The 26,974-nt window shown below is 38.8% G+C and overlaps 1 protein-coding gene and 1 pseudogene across 1 annotated transcript; both read left to right on the forward strand.

Annotated features, from left to right (window-relative positions):
* The first annotated feature begins 226 nt into the window (after window positions 1–226).
* LOC149155211 (COBRA-like protein 4) lies at window positions 227–7,536 on the forward strand (annotated as a pseudogene).
* A 16,631-nt stretch (window positions 7,537–24,167) lies between these two features.
* Window positions 24,168–25,930, forward strand: LOC149155212 (GTP-binding nuclear protein Ran1B-like). Its single transcript, XM_089444357.1, has 6 exons — window positions 24,168–24,275; window positions 24,374–24,441; window positions 25,202–25,297; window positions 25,407–25,586; window positions 25,676–25,753; window positions 25,861–25,930. The coding sequence occupies exons 1-6, from the start codon at window positions 24,168–24,170 to the stop codon at window positions 25,928–25,930; spliced, it is 600 nt and encodes a 199-aa protein (XP_089300483.1).
* Window positions 25,931–26,974: the final 1,044 nt, after the last annotated feature.

A 26,974-nucleotide genomic window follows, 5' to 3' on the forward strand; every position in this document is an offset into this window, starting at 1 on the left:
AGCACTATTCTTCACCACTTTCACTACTCTATTTGAAGAATGAAGCAACCAACCATTACAGGCCTGCAGGTTTATACACATCAGTTATTGGTTCTTCATCATAAACTAATGTTTTCTCCATTCCCATTCCCATTGCATTTGTGGAGCTGCAGCTGCTCAGAAGGGTTGTTGAACTCTTCCTCTGGGGTTTCTGCCTGATTCATTAATTGATAATATCAAAGGCATCATGGAGAGAGGAGAGTTAAAGTATTCAGAGGGAAGAAGTTGCATGCAGAATTGCCATATGTTGATTAGGAATGCAGCTGGGTTTTTCTTGGCATTAAATATCTTTGCTATTGCATTTGCACCTGCAGGTGATGTTCCAATTTAGGGGTTAAATTTTGCTAATTTCCATTTTACAGGTTTAAATTTTGAAGTTTGTTTTCTATAACACGCCAAGATTTATAATATAAACCTATTTTTACCATAAAATTTGGCAAAATTTTAAGTTTTAAGATCAATTTCCATTCTTAAACTTTTCCATCATTATCAAAGGTATGAATACAATATTAACTTAAAATTTATCTACATTGTGTGCTTTACAGGTGCTTATGATCCACTGGATCCAAATAGTAACATAACGATCAAATGGGATATTGTGTCTTGGACTACAGATGGATATGTTGCAAGTAATGCCCTTTCATCAAATAGGTCTTGAATTATAATTCCCTTTCCTCATTTTCCTTAAATAGATGCTGAGCTTTTCTAAATCTCATTCCTACTAGCCTACAAGTTAAATTCTCAAAGCTTGACATGATGACAAATTTGGAAAACCTTCAAGTCAGGTAGAGTTTATTTTGATATTGATGAAAATTTTTGATAAATTTTGTTGTATTGATTGGTATGTTTGATATTTTCAGTAAATACTTCACTCATTTTTAATTAGCTTTATGTCCTTGAAATTAAGTAAGTATTCACTAGAAACATCGGTACAATTTACTAAAAATTCCCTGAAAATCTTCGTGCTAGAACTTATTTTAATCTTTGCTGAGTCTAATGAGCTTCCCTCTGTAGGTGGCCGTGACCATGCACAATTTTCAGCAGTACCGCCATATACCAAGCCCCCCAGGATGGACTTTGGGTTGGCACTGGGAAGAAAAGGAGGTCATCTGGGCTGCGGTTGGTGGCCAGAGAACAGAGCAAGGAGATTGCCCCAAATGGAAAGTAGGTGTTCCACACTATTGCAAGAAGGACCCCACCATTGTTGATCTCTTACCAGGTGTGCCTTACAATTAGCAATTTACTTATTGTTGCAAAGGTGGAGCATTGGCATCTTGGGATCAGGATCCTCCAAATTCCATTGCATCCTTCGAAGTTAGTGTGGGCAATTTAGGGACCACTAACAAAATTTTCAAATTGCCAAAGAATTTCACTTTGAAGGCTCCAGGACTGGGTTATACTTGTAGCCCTGCTAGGATTGTTAAACCCAACCTCTTCTTTAGTCTAGATCACTGTAGAACCACTCAAGTACTGAGTAATACACTATTATAATCCCTTATAATTTATATATTTGTGAATGTTATGTGTTTCACTCTGAGCTGGCTAAGTCTTATATTTGAATTTCCCTTGTCCTTGTGCAATGACATGGAATGTAACATGCACATATTCTCAGTTCCTGGCTCAGAAAAGTTCAACATGCTGTGTCTCCTTATCATCATTCTATAATGATACTATAACACCATGCCCTACTTGCGCCTGCGCTTGCCAGAACAACATAAGTCAACCTGCTTGTATTGAGTATGATTCTTATTCCCTTGCAAATTCATTCAATTAATTTTAAATTTGCAGATTTGTGAAATATTTTAAAATATGGCCGATAGCAGCAACTTCTTTTTTCTTTCTGGTTCATTACATTCCAAAATATTTTCAACAATATGAAGTCATTTCTATCTTTATGGCAGATTGGTAAAATATTTTAAAATCCAATAAATATGTAATTAGGTTACTGTTAATAAGATTTCAAAATATTCTTAAAATCTTCAATCAAATTGAATTCAGCAAAAAGACCCTGATCTTCTACCAAATCTAGATGCATCAGATTCTAAACTGTGTTGTTAATTTGACACAGCACCGATTCACTAGTTCTTAAGTTCTTGGGACAAATTTTTCCACGAACACCTTGCATCCACCACTTCTACGATGCACCCTTCATATGTGCCCGATTAGAGTACACTGGCATGTGAAGTTGAATTACAAAGAGTACTGAAGAGTGAATATCACAGTGACAAATTTCAATTACAGAATGAACTACACTGACTAGACATTAGTTGCACAGCATCCAAACTTTGATAATGTAACCCAAGTTTTCGGCTTCAACTATAAATATTTAACTCCATATGGATCGATTAGTAAGTATATATTTCGAAAACATTTACTGTTATTGATTTTAAGCACAGTTAATTTAACTATATCTATCAAATCAAATTTTTAGAATATTTTGGAATCTGCAATCAACTATACAAACTTCTGGTTAATTGTGATTAAAATATGAATTGATGCTATTCAACTGAAGCCTAACCTTATTTTAGATTTAGGGGTATTTTAGAAATCTGATAGAAATGAATGAATTCATCCCATGTCCATCAAATTTCCAAGATCTTCTGAAATCTGCAAAACTGTTAACTGTAATCTGTATATGAATACTAATAATGTCAATTAAAACTACCTGCACTTGATCTAGTTTGACATCTTCTCATCCAAACCAGCCGGGACGCAGACCCAAACTTGGTTAGCTTTTCCTCTTTTCACCCGTCAGGTGACCAAAAAATCACTGTTGTTCAGGTTATTGGGAGGGAGGACAGTCAAACATTCAATGCACTCCACTGGAGTCTAAATGTGCAGATCCTATCATCTTAAATATTTCTGTCATGTAATTCTCTCATCTTGGAATTTGAAATAGAGTTGGATCCTGTTATATTTATTTTGTTGCCCATAAATGTAATATTGGAGGGCAACTCGATTAATGGCAATAATTGATGTCATCCATCATTCAATTTTTATGGCTTTCAAATTTTACAAGTGGTCCAGCCAAATCAAAGAAAAATGGAGGAGGTAGTGCAGGCTTTAGGGTTAATAATGATAGTGCTCTGCTTCTTCCTGCCAGGTAAATATTGTGCTTCCGCTGGTTGGTTAATTTTTTTTTGTTGGTGAGTAGCCAGGCTAGCTAGCCTTTTCACTTGGTGGACTATGTGGATTACATAGTACTTGGCCTTCGTTCCTTCTATTTTTAACAGTTCAAAATGCTGTTTAATTTCATTATTTTATCTCAGTGGTTGAGTTTACAAGTTTTTGTAGGGCATGAAATAGATATGCTGTGATTTGTGAGCTGCTTTGCACATCAATATATTATTTCCAGATGACCAGGTACGTGTAGATTGATACCTTACATCTAAATTAATTAGAGAAATTGGTCCTGATTCGTTTCACAGAGTTCTAACCAACCATATTCATTAATTAGAAGTGTTGAGAGTGGGGTATGTATGTCAAAAGGAATCATAGTAGCTGAAAAACATCATGGGATCATGAGCATATCCATGAATGGCTCTTGGTATGCTATGAGAAAGAAGAATATTTCATGGAATTTGTTTGCAGATATTCCTATTCATAGTATTCTCATTTCATCTACTCTACTAGATGTTAAATTGTTATTCTAAAGCACCTTATGATTGGGCTGTACAAGAAACCTGACATTGTTGTATCTATTTTGTGATGCTATATGTTAATCATTAACAATATTTAATTTCATACATCTGATTCTAATGGTTTTCTATTTTTTCAGGTGTTTATTTATTTATTTATTTTTTTGGCAGAAAAAAATGGATGGAGAATGGTCATGTCGAGATCATGGAATCAAATAGATGGATGGGACTTATAGTGTTTTTAGTAGTAATTATAATCTGCTTCACCTGCCCACCAGCTGGGTAGATTGTTCAATATTTTACTTTTTTGTCCATGGGTCTATGTTTTCATCCTTCGAGCGACCAATAAATGATTGTTGTTTGGGTTTTCTGAAGGGAGGGAGGGAACTTAAACATTCGATGAATTCCACCTAAGTTTGAATGTGTAGATATCTTAAATATTCTCATAAGTAATGCTTTCATCTCAGAAATTGAAACAGAGTATCAATTCACATCTTGTGTCAGTAGGAGGACATGTTATATTTATTTTTTTATTAAAGCATGGTTTGAGTTTGATAGGTGGTCAGTTGTGACTTCCCATGCGCCTTCAAAATCTCCAAGGTGGAAAGCATTTTGGAGTGATTCTGCATAAGAGAGGTCCAATTCTTCTCTCCACATCATTCCTGAGACATCTGGTAGCTTTTTTTCCTTTAGCTTTACTGTGTTATAAAAAATCCCTATTTCTTTCAAGATGAGTTCTTCTCAAGCGAGCGTGTTCGAAGATATCTACATGGATCTTTGGACATGGTATTCAATTCTCTACATTGGAAATTGGCTCCATGGTATGTTTGCATCTTCAAGATAGGTTTCTGAGCAAGATGAGCTCTTCGTTTCTCAAGGCATGTAGCGTTGTGTTTAGAGTAGAAGCTATAAGGAGACTCACAATTTAAAGTAAGCTACTTTAGTTGTTCATTAGGAATTACTCAACTATACTCTTTATTTATCTGTATGCTCCAAACCCTACATTCTAGCACTTGCCTCATGAATTCATAAGTTACATTCTTTGTTTAGTGACTAGTTGATATATTCAAACTATCATTTGTGTATGCAGACTAATATGGAGGGCTCTCGATGTTCTCGGTGTTGCAGAGTCCCTTCGCTTGAAGCATCCACAGTTACAGGGGTATTGTCATTACATCATTCAATTTGATCCTCTGTACTTTACCTCTAGCTACTCTTCCCACTATAATTTAGCTTCTTGTATGCCAATTTACAGGGCACATGTGACTTCCTTCCCTTCAGCATTTACCAAACAGCTCTCGTACACTGGCTTTGGAAAATTGTAAGTATGCCAGCATAACTCTTGGCTGATAAATGTCTCGGAAAGCATGCAAGGCCATAGCAAACATAGATGTAGAAATTGTAAAAGCTCACTATATTATTGTTTCTGCCCTCATGCATTCAGGATTTGATCGCCAAAACAATAAAACCACAATGGCTGACACACAACTTATCACAAGGCATGCAGTGTTGCGTTTGGAGTAGAAGCTATAAGGAGACTCACAATTTAAAGTAAGTTACTTTAGTTGTTCATTAGGAATTACTCAATTATACTCTTTATTTATTTTTATGCTCCAAACCCTGCATTCTAGCACTTGCCTCATGAATTCATAAGTTACATTCTTTGTTTAGTGACTAGTCGATATATTCAAACTATCATTTTTGTATGCAGACTACTATGGAGGGATCTTGATGTTCTCGGTGTTGCAGAGTCCCTTCGCCTAAAGCATCCACAATTACAGGGGTATTGTCATTACATCATTCAATTTGATCCTCTGTACTTTACCTCTAGCTGCTCTTCCCACTATAATTTAGCTTCTTGTATTCCAATTTATAGGGCACAGGTGACTCCCTTCCCTTCAACATTTACCAAACAACTCTCGTACACCGGCTTTGGAAAATGGTAAGGATGCCAGCATAAGTCTTGGATGATAAATGTCTTGGAAAGCATGCAAGACCATAGCATACATAGATGTAGAAATTGTAAAAGCTTAACATATTATTGTTTTTGCATCTAGGAGATGGCTTCAGCACTCCCTCATTACTAGTATGACATGATGTACTTTCTATCCCATTAACTATTTTGAAACAACTCTCGTACGCCGGCTTTGGAAAATGGTAAGTATGCATGCATTACTCTTGGCTGATAAATGTCTCAGAAAGCATGCAAGACCATAGCAAACATAGATTTTGAAATTGTAAAAGCTCACCGTATTATTGTTTCTGCCCTCATGCATTCAGGATTTGATCGCAAAAACAATAAGACCACAATGGCCAACACACAACTTATCTCAAGGCTGTAGCATTGCATTTAGAGTAGAAGCTATAAGGAGACTCACAATTTAAAGTAAGCTACTTTAGCTATTCATTAGGAATTACTCAATTATACTATTTATTTTTCTGTATGCTCCAAACCCTGCATTCTAGCACTTGCCTCATGAATTCATAAGTTACATTCTTTGTTTAGTGACTAGTCGATATATTCAAACTATCATTTGTGTATGCAGACTACTATGGAGGGCTCTCGATGTTCTTGGTGTTGCAGAGTCCCTTTGCCTGAAGCATCCGCAGTTACAGAGGTATTGTCATTACATCATTCAATTTGATCCTCTGTACTTTACCTCTAGTTGCTCTTCCAACTATAATTTAGCTTCTTGTATGCCAATTTACAGGGAACAGGTGACTTCCTTCCCTTCAGCATTTAACAAACAGCTCTCATACACCGGCTTTGGAAAATGGTAAGTACGCCATCATAACTCTTCGCTGATAAATGTCCTGGAAAGCATGAAAGACCATAGCAAACATAGATGTAGAAATTGTAAAAGCTCACCGTATTATTGTTTCTGCCCTCATGCATTCAGGATTTTATCACCAAAATAATAAGACCACAATGGGCAACACACAACTTATCTCAAGGCATGCAGCGTTGCATTTAGAGTAATAGGTTATTAGTTTTATCGTTTACAAGGGGTTGTCACATGGAATGAGTTGATCTTGCGGACAAGATAGACCTTCCTAGAATCTAAAGAAGACCTAATGACAAGCAAACCAACCAGACACTATCTTTCTCTAAATATGCTTTTGTAAACCATGGTAAAAAAGTGTTTTTAGGGCCTACCTCAGGTCCTTCGCAAGTTTGTGGATGCCCTCGCTCCTTTGATCCAAATTAGCTCCTTTTCGCGAATCTGCAAACACAAACAAGGTAAACAAATTAAATAGCACCTGGAAAACCAATTGCATAAAACATATTTAACATGAAAGTCAAGGAGTCCATGAAACAAATAGCATAAGATACTTGTTGAGGAAGATGAGTTTGATTGTATTAATTCAAAAGAAGAAGAACTTTACAACCTTTGCCTTGACGCTGTACAAGCTCCTCCCAGGGTCCAACAAGAAGTCTCCTCTACTTTGACAAGCTTCACTCACTCCCCAACGGAACCAAAAAGGTATGTGATCTCTCCTGTTAAGCTCAACTAGGAAGTCTTAATTTCACCAACATTTACCCTCAAAATGTTCAGCTTCTAACCTCCGTAGTCCTCACCCCAATGCCTGTATTTATAGTGCAATGGAGGGAAGTTACTAGTTTCTCCTTCAAAGGGATAAAGCCCTCCTTCAAAGGGATAGCTCCTTTAGTCAAGGGATTAGCTCCTCTTTTGGGATGCATGAACCACCTCAGAGTGAACAATCCACGTCAAAATTCCTTCTAGAATCCTCTAGATTTTACCCAAAGTGAGTTTTTTAAGATAAACTTTGCGCCTTTTGACTTTCCAGGGGTAGGCACCCACCCCTTTACAGACAGAGCGTGCAGATACGCAGTTGACATGAACAAAGGTTGCGGGCCCGCAGGTGATAGTGAGAGAAAGTGCGGAACCAGAGCTTTTATTGATTTTCAATATCTTTCTCTTATTTTCAAAGCTTGACTTAAAGAGCTGAGGTCTTAGACTTGCTTAGGAGGACAGTACAAGTGATGATGGACCCATACTGACTGCAAATAATCATGATGACGATATTTTTGTGTAACATATTGCCCCCTAAAGTGCGAAGTCTGTAGTAGATGAGGATTTCATTTATCATATAGGAAGAGTGAAGTATTTTATCATTTCGAGGATCATCTTGTGGAGAGCCCGGTCGGAACCTGTAAAAACATTCAATACAAGATATATATATGAGATCATATCATCGCTGAGGTAGACATTCCCATACTCAGATCAAAAACTAACTAGAAAACTATCTACTGCTCTGATATAGGAATGATCTTGTAATACATCACAAGTATAGACTCATGTGAACACAGTATGGACATAGCCATCTGTTTATGAATAGTCCACAATATAATGAACACAAAATTCCTCGTAGCCTGGATGGTGGAAACTAGATCCAGGGTCTTCATTTCTACTTCCCGAAATAGTACGATTCTATCCATGCGAATAAATGTGTTGAAGTCGAACATGGTAGAAACCACTTGATTACCAGTCAATGATGTAAACTGTAAGCAAGTGTGAGAGAAACCACCAGTGATGTCAATGGCTCTCAAAGTACCCAGTACAATCCATGAGATGTGAATAGATGTGTTGATGTCGAACATATCACGGAATTCTTTGATCGAAAGTCAATGATGCAAACTGTCGTCAAAGGCGAGAAACCTGCCATTGAGGCATGCAGATCCCAAGGTACTGACGATCTCTAGATCATCCTTCTAGATAATGAGCTGAAGTCGATAGAAAGCGATCCATTGCAGGCAAGCCCACAACACGAAATCATAGATCAAATTGAAGAAATTTAGTTGCAAGGACTGACTCAGGGATGGTCAAGATGGATGACAGATATTTTGCAGATGAATGGCTTATTGGCAGTGACCTCTTGAACACATAACGACACGACAGATGGTTTGGCGACAATTGACCCAAAGTTAATACCCAAAAACCGGCTGAAGACTTTCAATGTGGTTTGATCAACCGTTAGGCAAAGGATTTCCCAACCCAGGTGAATGAAAGTGTCGTGTCCAAGAGGGGTTACAAAGTATGACAATCAGGCTCATTTTTCTCTCTTTTCCCCCACCATTTCTGGCAAGTACCTCTTTATTTTTGACAAGCTTGAGGAGGATAACATTTGCTTGATTATAAGCTCATCCTTCGGATGAGTCCAACTTAGTTTAGATTCGAACCCTAAGAAGGAGTGGTTCGTTCCTATTTGTAATTGAACAGGTCCTCTACTGTGAAATTTTAATGAGTCTAGTATAGGAGAAACTCGGTGTTTTTCAATTTTAGAGAGTCTGAAAAAACTTAAGAAAACTCCAGGGTTGACCTTTTTCGTAAATTTGTGTCTCCCAAGCCTGAAAAAGTATAAAATAATACTTGAGAGAACTGCTTGATCTTTCGACCAAGGAGCACTTTTCGTAATTAGTGCCCTTGACCCGAAAAAGTAAAAAAGCAATCAATGACATGTCGTTTTAAAACCAATATCAAAATTGAAACGACAAAAATCCGGAAATATTTTCATGTTTTAGGTGTCAGAAAAGGGCTTAAAGATGACTCTACTTGTTTTTTCATCGAAAATGATAGATTTCGCCTGAATAATCCGTATCCTGAACAAAAAGCAAACATTACTCATACCTATTTGAAATAGATAAAAATGCTGCCAAATTACCTTTCTAAAGTAAAACATAAACAAATTTGTAATTCATTTACTCAAAAAACGTATAAAAATGGGTTTTGACAATTCATTTTTACCGTTTGAGTTTGGGTGAGAAAATAGTGCTTTTGCTCAGAAAACTTCCCGTGAAGATTGCGGAAAATCCAACCGTCGGAATCGAACGCCATCTTCTCCAGGTATTCCACATCAACTTACTCTTCACTTTTAACCGTTTCATTTCTTGTTTTAGTCATGCATTTTATTTTTTGGAGGGTTTTTAGGCTTAAATTCCGCGCGCGGGGGCCCGCAGGTGTAACACTGGTAACCCGCGGGCCTCGAATTTTTCTCCATTGGGAAAAAGCCAGGGGCCCGCACCTTCCATGTAGACGAAGCGCGTACCCACGCACTGTGTCTAACCTGGAGGGTGCGTACCCCGTCGCGATGGTTTTTAACCCAACAATTCTCAAAAATCGACCAAATAAAACAATTCCTAGCAATTTAATTAATCCTTTTACTTGATGTTGAGAGTACATCATGCTAGATTGGCGCGAAAGAGAGCATGAGGACATGGATGCTGCCGCATGGAATCATCAACCTTCAGTTGATGCTTTGAGGGCGTGCGGTTTGTACAAATTCTTGACCATTCCTGGCATGAGGGCTCAGGTGGATTTCTTACTGTGGCTGGTTGACAGGTGGAGCATACAAGACCAGTGCTTCTTCATTGGCGGCCACCAGCTTGAGATCGAGCCGGCAGACATATATTTCTTGACTGGTTTTCCTAAGAGAGGTGAAGACTTGACTCTATCTGGGACTAGGCCAGGTGGCCAGTCTGTCGATAGCCTCAGGCTAGAGTACTGCAACAGCCAGGCTAGAGACAAAGGGATAGACATAAAGACCATATCCCGTCCTGAACTCATGGTGATTGCGTTTACTGTCACCAGACTTTGCGGAGCTGCCACATTACATATTGCCACCGGATCCCAGATGCGTATGGTAGTTGATTGCTTTCGAGGCACCATCTTCAACTGGTGCAATGCTGTGTTGGCCAATCTGAAACGCCAACTGACCAGGGCCAAAGACGGACGACTCAAGACCTTTGGTTATGGGGCTTTGGTCGTGAGTTTTGGCCTGGAGAGGGTTCCTATGTTGATCCTGCAGCACCTTATTGTTGGAGTTGGGCTTCCTCAAGAGCCCAAACTCATGCGACGGGTCGCAGTTATGGCCCGTCACCCGGACGAGGGAATAGAAGTTGTTCGATTCCAACCTGAGTATTTCCAATGGCTGGAAAACCAGGTCTTTTCTACTCACGACTTCCCTTACGCTGGGGTAGATTTTCGTGGTGACCCAGACATGGCTCTTCCTCCAGGAGAGCAGTGGGATGACTCATGTAAAATCCTTTTCAACATTTTTCCTATTAATTTTTTTTTATTATTTTTCCATCGTCTCAAAACTGATAGCAAACGTTTTAAATGCAGATGTGGGTCCACAGAGACCAACCACTCTTCGGCCTTTCAAGAGGAAACAACCAGTTGCACCCGCGCTAGCCCCATAGGACGAATCAGCAGAGGTTTTGGCCGAGTTGGAGAGTGATCTCGAGCGTATGACAGGAGATATTCCCGAGACCACTATAGATGACATTCCTCGTCGACTTCAGCGCTATGTGATTGGGGTCCCGGGACCTTTTAGGAGGTTCCTTTGCAAGGTGGCCCGGGCAGTGGTTTCTTATAGAGATCATCACCAGTGATAGGATGATCGCCTATTGTGGGCACATATGACATTTTTGTTTTTTGTACTTATCATTTTTGCCGATCATAAGGTGTTTTTCAACCTATGATCGAGGACGATGTATTTTTTGACACACTCCTATATATATATATATATATATATATCACTATTACCGACTTATCTTGTTAAACATGTGTGATGAAATGTTTTTAAATTTACATGTATGATTATTGCAAATGTCTACTTAACGTTCGAGAAGCAATTGCATCTGCTAATGTATTTAAAGATCTTGGAATATGTTGATATTCAATATAATCAAACTCACGTTCCAAGAGACGCACTCTCAAAAACAATCTCAGTAACACTAGATTTCTAATGGCATACACTCTATTAGGCTGTGATACAACGAGTTCAGAATCTAACCTCACTATCAAACTCCGAATCCCAAATGAAATAGATTCAGATAATAACTCAATCACTGCACTATACTCGGCAATGTTGTTTGTTGTTTGACTGAGGCTTACCCCATGCATAGAAACTAACTCGTCAGAGGGCGAATAGATAATCCAAGATGCGAAAGAAATGTTCTGTGTATTATGACAAGCACCATCAGCAAATCCAATGTATGTTTGGAGAGGCATCGACATCTGCAATATCAAAAGTAAAACCAAGATACGCAGGAATAATGACGAAAAACACTCTCTAAGCTAAGCACACTTTTTAAACTAAAACACACCAGCTAGAAAGAAAAAGTAACCTAACTAAAATCTCCATACCCATCTTTTAAGCATAATACCTCTTCAGGTAAAGACCATTTCCGGGTTTACCTAAAGAGTCCCCGTCAAAGTCTACCAATTCATAGGCCCCTTTTGCTAGCTTTCGCTTGACAATATAGGGACCATGCCACATAGGAATGAATTTTCCAGCACCTAATTTATCATTAGCTTGATCATACAATAACACTAGGTCTCCTTCCGAAAAATTTCGAGGGGTCACATTTCGATCATACTGAGCTTTCATTCGTTTTGCATGAGTCTCGATTGCCAATGCAGCATCACGTCGATTCTCATCTAATTGAGCCAAGTATAACAAATGCTTTTCCTCTTCGGAAGTGGCTGGAAGTAATTCGATGGCCATTTGCAGTGACGGTATTTCGCATTCAATGGGTAACACAGCTTCCAGACCATAAACTAGTTGGAAAGGATTAAACCCTGTTGATGTTTTCACTGATGTTCGGTACGCCCAAAGCGCTGAAAATAGCATGTTGTGCCAATTCGATCGATGAATTCCAATGATTCGTCGGATCCTGATAACTAAAACTTTGTTGATGGACTCAACCAGACCGTTAGCTTGTGGATAATAAGGAGTTGAACTATCGTAACGTAAACCAAGCTGGCCTGTAAGTTCGGTCATCATAACGTTTCGAAAATGACGCCCATGATCAGTGATAATCGCCTGTGGGACACCAAACCTAGCAATTATATGATTGAATACGAAAATTGCAGCTGTTTTGCCGTCTGCCTCAAATGTAGGCATCGCCTCGACCCACTTAGTAAAATAATCTACCGCAAGGATGATATATGCATGCCCCCTGGCCAAGTGAGGGTTACATGTAATAAAATCGATACACCATTTGGTAAAAGGACCAACAACAATTATAGGGTGGAGAGGAGTAGGTGGAGTGCACATCTTTCGATCAAACACTTGATAGTTGTGGCATTTTCGGACCGTGTTAATACAATCTTTAAACAATGACGACCAGAAGTAGCCAGCGCGCAATATCTTTTGGGCTGTGGCATACCCAGACATATGACCGCCACACGCTCCAGAGTGACAGTCATTTAGAACCCTTTCAGCTTCCTCGTGAGTTAAGCAATGTCGAAAAACCAAGTCCGCCCCACGACGATAAAGAGTATCTCCAATAATCCTGTATTGTTGGGACTGGAATCGTATTTTCCGACGTCGTGATTTTGAAATTTCTGGCCGAAAGGATTGGGTCTGGAGATAGACGATGATATCCCCATACCATGGATCTACAGTGCTGATTAGAAATAGGGATTCGTCCGCAATGGGCTCCTCCGCCACAGTTTCCGTGTCAGCATGCGGGAAGTCGCACATTAACTCCGCAAAAACTAAAGATTTCTTAGACTTGGATTTCTCAAACTCCAAGTCGAACTCCTGTAGGATAACGATGCATTTAGAGTACTTACCTAGCAATTGCTTTGTCAAAATGTAGATCATAGGGTTGCAATCCGAAATTATTGTAGTTTTACGAAGTAAAATGTAGTGACGAAAACGTTGGATAGCTTGAACGGCTGCCAATGCCAATTTCTCCACATGTGAGTATTTTAGCTCAGTTGGATTTAATGTTCGACTAACGTAATATATTACATGTTCACTTGCGAATTCATCTTCCTGAACTAAGACCATTCCAATGGTGGAATGAGAGGCGGCGAGATACAAGAAGTAATCCTGGTTGTAGTTGGGAGGATGCAACAACGGTGCATGGGTCAACGCGTGTTTGAGTGCATCAAAAGATTTCTAAGCTATCTCATCCCAATAGAATGGAGTATTCTATTTCAACAACCGGGTAAAACCCTTTGTAACCTCGGCATAGTTAGGAATGAATCGTCGTAAGAAGTTTTCTTTCCCTTGCAAACTTTGGAGTTGGCGAAGACTCGAAGGAGGAGGCAGATTGATGATAGCTTCGACCTTCGAGGGATCAACGCGAATGCCAGTTTTCGAAACTACAATCCCCAGCAATCGACCCGTTTCTATAAAGAAGACACATTTGTGCGGGTTCAACCCAATCCGATAATGCCTACACCTCATAAAGATTTCTCGTAAATGGACAAGGTGATCAGCTCGATGTAATGAATGAGCAGGCAAGTCATCGAGATAAGGTTGCACAATGTGCTTGATGTCATGAAACGCATAAGACATCGCCCTTTGAAAAGTTGCTCTGGCATTCTTGAGCCCAAAAGGTAATTTGCAATAAGCAAATGTCCCCCATGGACAAATGAAAGTCATTTTTGGTTGATCAGCAGGTAGAATATTGATTTGATTGTATCCAGAAAAACCGTCCATAAAGGAAAATATTTCGCTGCCGGCACAATCATCAATGATTTGATAGATATAGGGAGTTGGGTAATTGTCCTTTGGACAGGCTCGATTAATGTCCCTATAATCGATGCATATTCTTATTTTTCCCTGCTTTTTGTTAACCGAAACAATATTCGATACCCAATCCGTTAATGGGAGCGGATAAATGAAACCTGCTTTCAACAGTTTTTCAACTTCTGCTTTAATTGCAGCAGCTTTTCTCGGGTGAATCCAACGCAAACGTTGCCGGACGGGTTTAGCGTCCGGGTAAGTATTGATCTCATGAACAACAATCGCGGGATCAATTCCTGGCATTTCCTCATAAGACCAGGCAAACACGTCGCGAAATTCTTGAAATAGGGCCTTATATATTTGAATTTCGTCATCTGTACACGAGGCACCTATATGAATGTTCTCAACAATTCCAGGCTTAACCGAAATGTCAATAGGAACAGTTCAGGAGATGTTTCCCAAATTCAACTCTGAATGAGGATGTTTCATTGGATTCTGAGGTTCCTTGACATATTCAGTCGTAAAGATTGATGAAAAATCATTTTCAAAATGATCATTCTCGGGCAAGAACGAAGATCTATGATGGAGATCTTCTCATGGTAAATCATCTACACATAGGACTTCACGAATTTTCTCATCAGAGTGAACAAGTTCAGGAAACGTAGTCGAGTCCAAGCTTGATGTGAAAAGTGATTCCTCACGGACCACATTCATTAAGTCAGTTTCGGTTGAAGATGGGTCGGCAAAAGACTGCACGGCTTCATAGGCAATTTCATATGGACTCAAAGGCATAGCATCACCAAATGAGTCTATCTCAGATTCAGAATGAATGATCCAAGGATCATCATAAACAATGGTGTTTGATCTAATCATATGAATGGAAGCAAACGAAGACGATGTGTTGATTGGAGGAAAAGGAAAAGTTCCCAGTAAACCGGCATCTTTAACTAGTCCTACTCCAACATCCTTATACGGGATAGTCGTTTTACCGACATGCTGAATATTCTCTGAAGAGGCTGGGTCGGATGAAGAGTAAGCTAGCTGGTCTATGGTTACGATCTTTCCGTTATGTGGAAACTTTATTACTCGAAAGACCGATGAAACGACCGCTGTCATAGCGTAAGACCAACTTTGACCCAAGAGAAGGTTGTAATCTAGAGGGGCATCAACCACCTCCACATCTAGACTAATGGTTTTTCCTTCAACCCCTATAGGCAAATCCTGTAGAATGCCAAAAGGATGAAACCCACGGCCATCAAAGGCCTTAAGAATTGTCGGGGATTGATTTAGTGAAGGAGAACCAAGTGATCTCCAACACTGTATTGACATAATACACGTTGAGGCTCCCTCATCAATTACAGTTCGATGAATAGGCCTATTTTTGACTATCACTGGAATCTGGAAAGCCATTTGATGAGGCAAATGCGGTGTACTATTTTCTAGATCGAAAATTATTAGGTTCGGGTCCTGAACGTCAACAGCTCCTATAGCCGACAAAAGTAATTTACATTGTGCTGGACATGATTGCAGCACTTCCAAAGCTGACATTGCTGAGGGTGAAACAGCTAAATCCTCAACAATGAGTTGCTCTCGCATGTGGATTGAAAGCAGACTTTTGAAGTATACCCTTGGCGGGTAGTTTGATTACTAAGTCAGGGTTAGGTTTCTCGATCTGTAGTGGATTGGAACCGAGAGCTGAGGTTGATGGATTAGAATGAGAAGATTCTGCTTCTTTACCATCAACAGGACTTTTACTACCATAATCTTGGGATCGATTCGCAATCCTTACCTGGGACATCATCAATATGGGTTCCTCATTGGCATTTGAGGATGAACCTATCATTTTGCTGTCTTGACTTGGAAATGGATCCTTCAGGACGGCAGGAGTTTGGGAACCTTTGACAATCTTCCCAACCTCTGTATGATGAGGGGAGTCTCTTGTAAAATGATCTTCGTCACAAATGAGACAAGGATAACGAGGTTTGTGCTTTTCATCATTGGATTCTGATTTTTCAGGTTTCTCCTTTGAATTTTTGTTCGTTTTATTCTTCTTCTTTCCTTTCTTCTTCCCACAAGATTTTGATTTAGCTGTAGATGACTCTACAACGTGAATATCGGTGAAAACTTCTGCAGAAGAATCTCCTGTTCGGGAATCAGGCAAGGTTATGATAGGAGAAGAATTCTTGGAAGACTTATTCTTACTTTTAGTGTTAACCGTACCAATCTTGCCATCAGCGGCATGAGATCCCGAAGGAGCTGCAGCGATTTGATTTGACTTGGGAAGATCGGGGATCTTTTCGTGTAACGTACCTGACTGAGTATAGATCAAGTCAAGGTACTGTGCTTCAGCAATCACTTGCTCCTCAGTAACAACTCCGGCTTTAGCCACATCTTCAGTGGTCTTTGGCAACAAAGATTTTACAAACCACTCAGCCAAAATCTGATCCGGAATAAATACCTTCACTAAACGCCATCGATGTCTCCATTCATGAATATGATCAGAAATATAAGTGGACGTCGATTGCTTTAATGAAGTTAGTAATTCCATGCCATTTTCATATCTGACTGGCAACTTAAAATGAGTTAAAAACGAGGTAGCTAACTGACTAAAATTATAAAAATTGCCTCGCGGTAACTCAATGTACCACTTGGCCGCGAGACCAATCAGAGTGCGCTTGAAGAGTCTAAGACGGATCGAATCATATGAAATGGAGTTAGACGCACACCAGAGGTGGTAAGTCATCACATGATTCGACGGGTCCTCTCCTGATTTACCTTCGAACTTGGGAATGTCACTGGGCAACTTATTTGGCATTGGTGGCCAAAACGGAAGATAATTAATAGGATCGTTCGTTAGGCGCGACAAGTCAGGTAAGTCCAAAGTTGCGATAAATGGTAGCTGTCGATTAGGATCCCTAAAACTCTGGGTCATGAGACCAGCCCCAGGAGGAGGATATCCAGGATAACTTGGAATAGGAATTGCGTTCGGGATATTGTATCCTCCCAGAAAACCAGGATTAACTGGACCGTACTGGGGTTGTTGAGGTTGTTGATAAGTGTACCCAGGGTACGGTTGATACTGATAGACTGGCTGTTGCACAGCAGGACCGAATTGGTACTGTCCCTGGTACGGTTGATAAGTGAATTGTGGTTGACTTGTGACAACCGTACTTAAACCAGGTTGTCCTACACGTATCTGAACCGTAGTTTGAATCGTAGATCCAGACGATGGTAAAGATGTCTGAGGAGTAGATACAGGAACAGTAGAAACCGGAGCTGTCGATACTCTAGAAGTAGGTGGGGTAGATTGAACAGATGTTGCGGTAGTTGCAGCAGTTGTTTGAGATGGAGTAGGAGGCATAGTAGGCCCAGACTGAGTAACTACCGAAGGTACAGAAGTTTGAACGTTAGACTGGACTGGTTGTTGGGGTGTACCAGAAACTAAGGGTTGTCCAATTTGAGATGACAACTGTACATTTGACTGCAACACCTGTTGAGTTTGCGATGGATCCCACACTAAATTCACTCCGGGGTATAGACCCATTACAGGTTGAGGATATGGGGGACCATAACCAGGTTGAGGGTAGGATTGATAATTGAAAGGTACATTTCCCGTTCCTTGAACATATGATTGACCTTGGGGTGGTTGGAAACCTTGGTTCGAGTACTGACCTTGGGGTTGATACCCTTGAGGCATGTACTGATACTGGGGTTGACCTTGAGGTATAAATTGATACTGGGGTTGACCTTGGGGTACATATTGAGTCTGGAGTTTACCTTGAGGAACATATTGTATCGTAGGTACATACTGTCCTTGAGGTTGCCCCCCAGGCGTTAATTGAGGCTACCCCCCAGGCGGTAACTGGCCACCTTGAGGTTGAGAATTGGGAATAGAACCTCACATCATGAGAATGTCTTCTACGCTCAATGGTTTATTACCATTGTTTCCAGTTAATAATCCTTGTTCAATGGGTTGAGGAGATGCTCCCGCAAAAGTACCAGAAAGTGACTGATACCCAGAGGGAACAGAAGGACCACCATACAAAAAGGATTCAGGCGATTGAGTAAACATGGATGACTGACCTGACATATTTACAGGAGTATAAAAACCTCTAGGATGATAAGGAGTACGAGGTGATGAAAAACTTAACCCTCGGTTTTCCAGATAATTAGTTAAAGAAAGATACCAAGTAGTACTCCTTGGTGGACTGTAAAAAAATTGATTCACGCTCCCTTAGATCAATAACAGGTTGATTTTCAGGGATAGGGATGCCTACTTCTTCTTCCGGAGCAAGTTCTTCAATAGCAATAAGTCCAGAAGGAATATTTTCGGTGATTATTCTTTCTACCCTAGGTGAATCAGGACCACTAGAAGTTGGAGAGACAAACCCTGATGTTGGAGTAACAGGTTCAGATATTTCAGGTTCTTCACCTATATCATTAGCAGATGAAAAGCTACCAGCAAGTTCGGAAACTGAAATAGATTCAGGATTATAACCTATTACTAGAGTTTGGTAATCAAGATGTACAACCAATGAAGACTCTCCTTCTTCAGGTGACCCAACTTTACTGCCACTAGGAGTGACAAGGACTTTCGAGCCTTCAAGCTGGCTCGGGACTTCTTCAGGAGGTTGGCCCCGAAGTCTACGGGACTTCCTCAATAAATCAACCACGGTTACAAACTCAGGAGACTAGCCCCGAAGTCTACGGGACTGTCTTGGTAATTTAGCCACAGTTAAAAACTTTAACTACTTCACACGAAAACAAAGTAAAATCTCAATGAAAACCACCTAAAGTTTCTAGAGAACCAAACCAATTTGAATCACACGCCTAAAGAATCTAGAGATCAAACACACACAAACAGTAACTTTCCGGACCGAAAACACTAGTTGGTGATGAAGCCCAACGTCGCAGAATTCAGTACAGAAATGGTGGTTGGAACACTTACCTCGGCAACCTTCTTAATGAATAGATTGGCACAAGTTCCTCCACTTAACCGTCTCGAGTGAAGCGAACCCCCCAGAAAATCCAAATGAGTCTAGCCGACGTCTGCTCCAGGTACAGTGGGATCTTCCCACCACTGTCACCTCAGGAAGAATCCTAAAGAATATGGTCACTAAGGCAACCAACTGAGACAAATACACCTGGGGGAACAGTCTACGATCCGATACGCACGCAAGGGCAGAGTAGCAAGCTCAATCCCCTTGAAGGATCCTTGACATAATCCAAGGTTTACCAACAAGTGACCCCAGGCTCCTCGACAATGGTTAATCCGAGGTTTACCATTTTTAATACGTGAATATCTGGCATCGTTCCCAATGAGGAAGGATTGATTCCCACACTGGTTCGGACACGATCTCGTGCTTCTCCTTTAAGAGGAGCTTTCCCAGAGCATAAATGCAACAATTGGATTTCTTCCTACCATAAGATACAACTACTTGTTTGTTTTTACTGTCTTGGAGAGTTAATTACTCTCCTACTCCAAGACACTAGCCTAAGCTAAGTTGGTGTATCAGAGCCCTAGAAATAAAAATGTTACTAGGTGAATTTTACTTTAAGCGTTAATTTTAGTGGTTTTTGTTTAAGTCAAGAGGTGGTGGAGATGAAACTCGTGGTGTAAAGACTCGACTCGAAATCACTAAAAATATGCGCCTAAGACGATTTAAACAATCTTTTCTCTTCGATGAACTTCTAGACTAAGAAAGAGTTTGAGAATGCAAATACTTTGTAAAAACAAATCTTTCTCAATTAAACAAATTAAAAGAAGAGCTTTTCCTTTCCAAAGCACTCAAAACGAGACAACTAGTTATTTGACAAAAATTTCCCTTTTCTTTTCAAAGCACTCAATCACTACAAAAAACAAACTTTTTCCAAAAGAGATTTTTTTATTTTTCATAAAACACTCAAAACTATAAAAATGACTAATCTTGAGTTCTACAAACTATAAAAACCTATTTGAAGTCAAAGCTTACAAAGTGTCTTTTGAGGATGTTTTACTTAGCTAAATGTGAGCTAAGGACTAATTTATGCAGAATCACGATTAGTCAAAAAACAAGCAATATTTCGTTTTCTTTTTTTTTTTAAATGAAAATCCAAACTTTCAAATACAAGCTTTTCGAAATTTTGAAATGAGAAAACACAAAGCAGATTCCTCAATAAGGGGAGATTTCATAAATGGTCAGACTCATAAGAAGGTTGGTAGACACCAATGCGATCTGAGGTCACTACAGCTTCTAAGCTCAGAGCCACTACACAACCAAAATGAAAAACAAGCCCAACAAGCAAAACTCCTAGGAAATTCACCTAAAACCCTAACACTAGTGAAATTAAACCAAGGAAAGTTTTTGACAGGGAACAAGCAGGTCTGGGCAGTTGCTAAAAATTATAAACAAATTCTAAACTGACAAAAAAGAGAAAAATTTAAAATTTCTCAAACTTTTGACAGGGTACACAAGAAGCTTGTTTACACAGGTGCGTTCACGCTCTGTGCACAAAGCAAAAGTGCGTACAGGTACACACTATGCTTAACTCAGAGGGTGTGTACCTCTCCCAAAACTATGAAAAATAAAAACTAATTCAAAATTAACTAAATCCACCCAATCCCATAGTCATCAAGTCAAAAACAGAAACGAAAAATACAGTTTCTCAGGTCAAAGTAAAAACAAGGAAAACAATCAAGTCCCCAGCGGAGTCGCCATTTTGTCACACGGAATGAGTCGATCTTGTGGACAAGATAGACCTTCCTAGAAACTAAAGAAGACCTAATGACAAGCAAACCAACCAGACACTATCTTTCTCTAAATATGCTTTTGTGAACAATTGTAAACAAGTGCTTTTAGGGCCTACCTTAGGTCCTTCGCAAGTTTGTGGATGCCCTCGCTCCTTTGATCCAAATGAACTCCTTTTCGCGAATCTGCAAACACAAACAAGGCAAAGAAATTAAATAGCACCTGAAAGACCAATTGCATAAAACATATTTAACATGAAAGTCAAGGAGTCCATGAAACAAATAGCATAAGATACTTGTTGAGAAAAATGAGTTTGATTGTATTAATTCAAAAGAAGAAGAACTTTACAACCTTTGCCTTGACGCTGTACAAGCTCCTCCCAGGGTCCAACAAGAAGTCTCCTCTACTTTGACAAGCTTCACTCACTCCCCAATGGAACCAAAAAGGTATGTGATCTCTCCTCTTAAGCTCAACTAGGAAGTCTTAATTTCACCAGCATTTACCCTCAAAATGTTCAGCTTCTAACCTCCTTAGTCCTCACCCCAATGCCTATATTTATAGTGCAATGGAGGGAAGTTACTAGTTCCTCCTTCAAAGGGATAAAGCCCTCCTTCAAAGGGATAGCTCCTTTAGTCAAGGGATTAGCTCCTTCTCTTTTGGGATGCATGAACCACCTCAGAGCGAACAATCCACGTCAAAATTCCTTCTAGAATCCTCTAGATTTTACCCAAAGTGAGTTTTTTAAGATAAACTTTGCGCCTTTTGACTTTCACAGGGGTACGCACCCACCCCTTTACAGACAGAGCGTGCAGATACGTAGTTGACACGAAAAAAGGGTGCGGGCCCACAGGTGACAGTGAGAGAAAGTGCGGAACCAGAGCTTTTATTGATTTTCAATGTCTTTCTCTTATTTTCAAAGCTTGACTTAAAGAGCTGAGGTCTTAGACTTGCTTAGGAGGACAGTACAAGTGATGATGAACCCATACTGACTGCAAATAATCATGATGATGATATTTTTGTGTAACAGGGGTTGATATGGTTGTACCCAGTGGACAGTTAGAAAAATGTCCATATTCATTTGAATACTTTCAAGATTACAATGACCGTAGGGCTCACTAGAGGGGTCTTCCATGGCATATAGCCCATGCCATGCTAGAATATGGACTCCTAAAAGGTGTGAACCCTGAGTTTAACCAATATAAATTCAAAATAATATAAGCCAATTCTTATTGGGCACAACATTCTTAAAATTCTTTGCAATGACAACACCTATGAAACTTGGTATCCAAAAAAAGCATAATAAAACAGAGGAGAAAAAATATGTCTATCCAGATTGATATCAGGTAGCTTTTTATTTCGCATCTAGAGGGTTCCCTAAACTTCTATTTTAAAAAAAAATCTCACTTACATTGGATGTTTTCTTGATTTGCCCATTTTGTTATCCAATGCTTCTCGTCTGAAATCCCTCACTTTTTAGTCTGGTTGGTTCTTTCATATTAATGCTTCTACTTCTCTGTTTCAGCTTTAATGCTTCACCTGCTGCTTCTTTGTCTAGGGTATACCTGTTTGTATTCTTTATTTCTGTTCCTAGTCATTTCTGCATCTAGGAGATGGCTTCAACACTCCCTCATTGCCACTATGACATGATGTACTTTCTATCCCATTAACTATTTTGGTCATCTTTTTCTTCGCATGCTTTGTAATACTAAGTACTTTTCCTGTCTGTCAGCGGAAATCATGAAGTTCGATGCATGCAAAGGAGTATGCTTCTGGATACCGTGCAAAAGAATTGGCTCCAGGAACGATCAGATTCAATGCTAAAGTTGTTTCCATTCAACAATCTACATATTCTTCTTTAACTATAGTAAAACTGGGAGATGGAATGCTTATCAAAGCTAAGGTAGCATCTTAAATCCAAACTTCTGACTCCCATTTGAAGTAGTAAAACTTGAGCATAATTCTGACAAATTACCTGGCAGTTACGCTACAATAAGCTTTCTGAAGCTGAAGCAGAATAATTACATATGATTGGAATGTAACAATGTAATAGAGTGTCGAGCCCCTCTAGGGACATCCTTCTATAGACTTTGATTCTCAAATGATATTTGAGGCATACCTGTTCTCCTATGTTTTTTACCTGTTTTCTATGGAATGGGGATGAGAACAGGAAGGCCACAAATATCATTTGATGCATCTCTAGTTTTGTTGGAATGGCTCATTGGATGTCGCTGGGAGATCCCATACATGAAGGGACCATTTTTAGGATATTCCCAGCAAGAAAGGCACTAGTCTACCATTCCTGAAATTTGGTTCTATGTTGAAGCCATTGGTGAAATTCATTTGCTTGCTAATTCTTGCTAGAAGATAGAGTCATTAACCTTTGGCCCATTGCAATGTCAACCTGCAAAGACAATTAAAGCATTGGATAAAGATGCACCCTTTATACTACAACAAACCTTTCATAGGTTGTTTGAGACAAATAAAATGCAAGCTAAGTTGAGTTCACTGTTATATATCCATAAATAGAAGTTCCTCCTCAACTGTACATTGTATATATTATAACCATTAACATAATGATGGCATGATCTGGTGAGAAGTGTTCATTAACTGAATTACATTATGTTATATGGAATTGTATTAATTTACTATCAAGTACTCACATGTCTGTTTAAGGTTAAGAAATTAGTAAACTGCATTCAAATGCATGCTAGTCACATTATTTTCTGTTGGACAATTATATTGCAGATAAGTAGGCATTGTGCTGCTGGACAATTGTTCAACTTATGAATAATTACAGGTAACCAAAAAATTTGGTTTCTCTGGTAGAGAACTATTTAGCAGAAAATGAAAATAGGTTGCTAGTCTTTGCTTTCAGCTACGACTAACATCCTTTGAGTTTTCTTTGATCTTCAAGACAAACTATTTCCACTGTTAAAACTTAAATAGATATAAGGTAGAGGGTAGGCAATATTTAGCTAGCCAGAGTCCAAGACTACTTTATGTAACCCAAAGTATAATCATGAACAACTATAGCTTGTATTGAAACACTTGCATATAGGCTATGAAGCACATAAAGTTCCATCGTAAGTTGCACATGTACATAATCAAAATGTTTGCTATTAAATAATTTAAGAATCAATACACATTTTAGCCTAGGAGACCATGACCATATACAACGATGAGAATATAAAAATTATTTCCCAGCTTAATATTCAACCTTAGTTTGATTTTCTTGTTTATAAAGCAGGAAACCATGATAAGAAGGCCTGTAGATCCGGAGGAGGAGCTCAGAATGATGGCTCAAGAAGTCCGTGGTTATGTGGAAGCTGTTCTGAATAGTCTTGCTGCAAATGTTCCCAAAGTAAGACATCCATGTGGATGAGCACACAATACAACCATACAGAATCTTAGTGTTTATTCAGTCCATGATACTTGAATTGATGATTTGATGATTTGCAGGTTGTGGTGCTTTGTCAAGTTGAGAAAGCCAAGGATGAAATGCTGACCCAAATTTATAGCTCAATCAGGTAAGGTTTAATGACAAAATGTGGTTAAGGTACGTCAATAATTAGTTTGATAATTTTCCCATTTCTGTATTTTGCCAGACTGATTTTGATTTTCACTTGAAATCAGGTTTCTTGGGACTTTACGAAAGTAGTGTTTTTTGTCATCCTCTGCAGGTGTAGTAGACACATGTTTATTGGAGCACTGTACATTTGTGCTTTTGGGGTGCCTTTTCAAATTTTTATTTAAAAAGGTCCTACATGGATTTAAACTTGGATCGATCCCAAGAGAACTTTTGACTTATCAATTCTATTTTCCCGTGTTGATATGTATGTAGTGTGGGCTCAGTAGCAACACCTTTTAACCTCAATATCAATGACAATGGAGCAACTATGAGTCCTTTTTTGGTTCCTTTTCATCAACACTCTGTTCTACTCATTTATGTCTCTTTATTTTGAATTTTAATTTAATGTAATTTTGAATTTATAGACAGACTGTGTTATTGGTTGTTTTGATCAATACTGGTTTGCTTTTCCTACTTCTGTTGGCATTTTCATCGTTGAATTGGCAAGGGTTCTGTATTTTTCCACTTAAATTTATTTGAATTTTAATTTAGTTTAATTTTTAATTTATAGATAGACTCTTTTATTGGTTGTTTTGATCAATACTGGTTTTCTTTTCTCGTTTCTATTGGATTTTTCCTGATTTAATTGGTGATGGTTCCGTGTTTTTCCACTTCTATTTATTTGTTTCCTTCTTATTTACTGATTGGGATTTTGTTTGTTGCAATATTCATGGGCAATGTGAAGTTATCATGTTTGATGTTACTGCACGATTGACTTACAAGAATGTCCCAACGTGGCACAAAGATCTTTGCAGGTATCTATTTTGCAGAGGGGTTGGATCTCTAAGTAGAAATGAAGATTCCTTAATTGTGTGGTGGCACAACTGCTTGAACCAATTAGCTAAATATATTTGTGAATTTCAGGGTGTGTGAGAACATTCCTATTGTTCTTTGTGGAAACAAGGTTGATGTGAAGAATAGGCAAGTGAAAGCTAAGCAAGTTACTTTTCATAGAAAGAAGAATCTTCAGTACTATGAGATATCTGCAAAAAGTAACTACAACTTTGAGAAGCCATTCCTGTACTTGGCACGGAAGCTCTCAGGGTGAGCCTTTAATCTAGTTTCTAATGCTCCCTAATATGAATGCTATATTAAAAAAATTGCATTGATTCTATAATGGGTTATTTTTATAGGGATCCAAACCTTCATTTTATGGAGTCACCTGCTCTTGCTCCTCCTAAGGTTCAGATAGACCTTGCAACCCAGAAGCAGTAAGTAGAATGCTATTTTCTTATTAATTTTTGTTAACTTTTATTGAAATAATTTGTTCCATTTCTAAAAGATTGAAACTTTGGCTTACAATCTTTTATGTTGTCAGGTACGAGGCAGAACTTGTAGCAGCTGCAGCCCAACCCCTTCCAGATGACGACGATGATGCTTTTGAATAGCTTTGTTAAGATGCTTTTGCATATTTAGGGATTGGCGGATTCAATTAGTTTTGTATCATTGGAGTTTTCTCTTGAGTTCCAAAATTTAATTCTGATTTGTATTTGGGGCTTAGAATAGCATTATCGCATCTCTCTATATGTGATTTGGGTACTGCGCAGATGTTTTCATCGGTGGAGTTAGCTAAGCTATCTTATTTCAACTCCATTATAGAGCTATTTTTATATGCTGAGACAGTGTTTTCCGTTATATACTCTTGCACATTTTGCATAAGAAATTTTTGTACTCTTCAAATATTTCAAGAATGCTCAAGTGCCTTTCGTTGTGTACTGTTGGGGGAAATGCTAGTTGCGATGATTGTTGCTTGTAATATATTATCGCTTGTTAAAAATTTCTCTGAAAATTCTAGCTATGTCTGAGGATTTATTTTAACTATGAAATTGGTTTACATAGTTGATAACTGTGGCTATCAAGCCTGCCTGGGTATTCTTGTGGGTATGTTGTCTGCCGAACACATAAAGGTATCGCCATTTCATTAATTGAGCTCTTGATTGATTTCTACATAAAGATTCACATTGTCTAAATCTAAAGTCATTTCCATTCAACAGTCTATAGATTCTTCTTTAACTATAGTAAAACTGGGAGATGGAACGCTTATCAAAGCTAAGGTAGCATCTTAAATCCAAACTTCTGACTCCCATTTGAAGTAGTAAAACTTGGGTGTAAATTTATTAATGAATTGAATTGCCTCTTGCTAAACAAAGGTAATATTAATAACCCATATGTGCTGGTTTCTATCAGACAGGAATTTCTGTGGTGGTTTCTCTCAAATGCGAGTACTATTTGTGAACTTTGAATGTGAAACTACTTTGAAAGAACATTCAAAATGATTTTATTTATTTATTTTTAAATAATTTTTTATATTGTCTCTAGAAAGACAATAGTTTGAATTACGGACATATAGTCTCTATAGAGACAATATGTTTTTAATCTCAGCTATTGTCTCTAAAAAGACAAAATCGTAATTGTCCCTAAAGAGACACAAA

The sequence above is a fragment of the Pinus tabuliformis genome, chromosome 9 (genome assembly GCF_031772625.1).
Source record: "Pinus tabuliformis cultivar Carrire ecotype Pingquan chromosome 9, CPIR1, whole genome shotgun sequence".
NCBI classification, from domain to species: Eukaryota; Viridiplantae; Streptophyta; class Pinopsida; order Pinales; family Pinaceae; genus Pinus; species Pinus tabuliformis.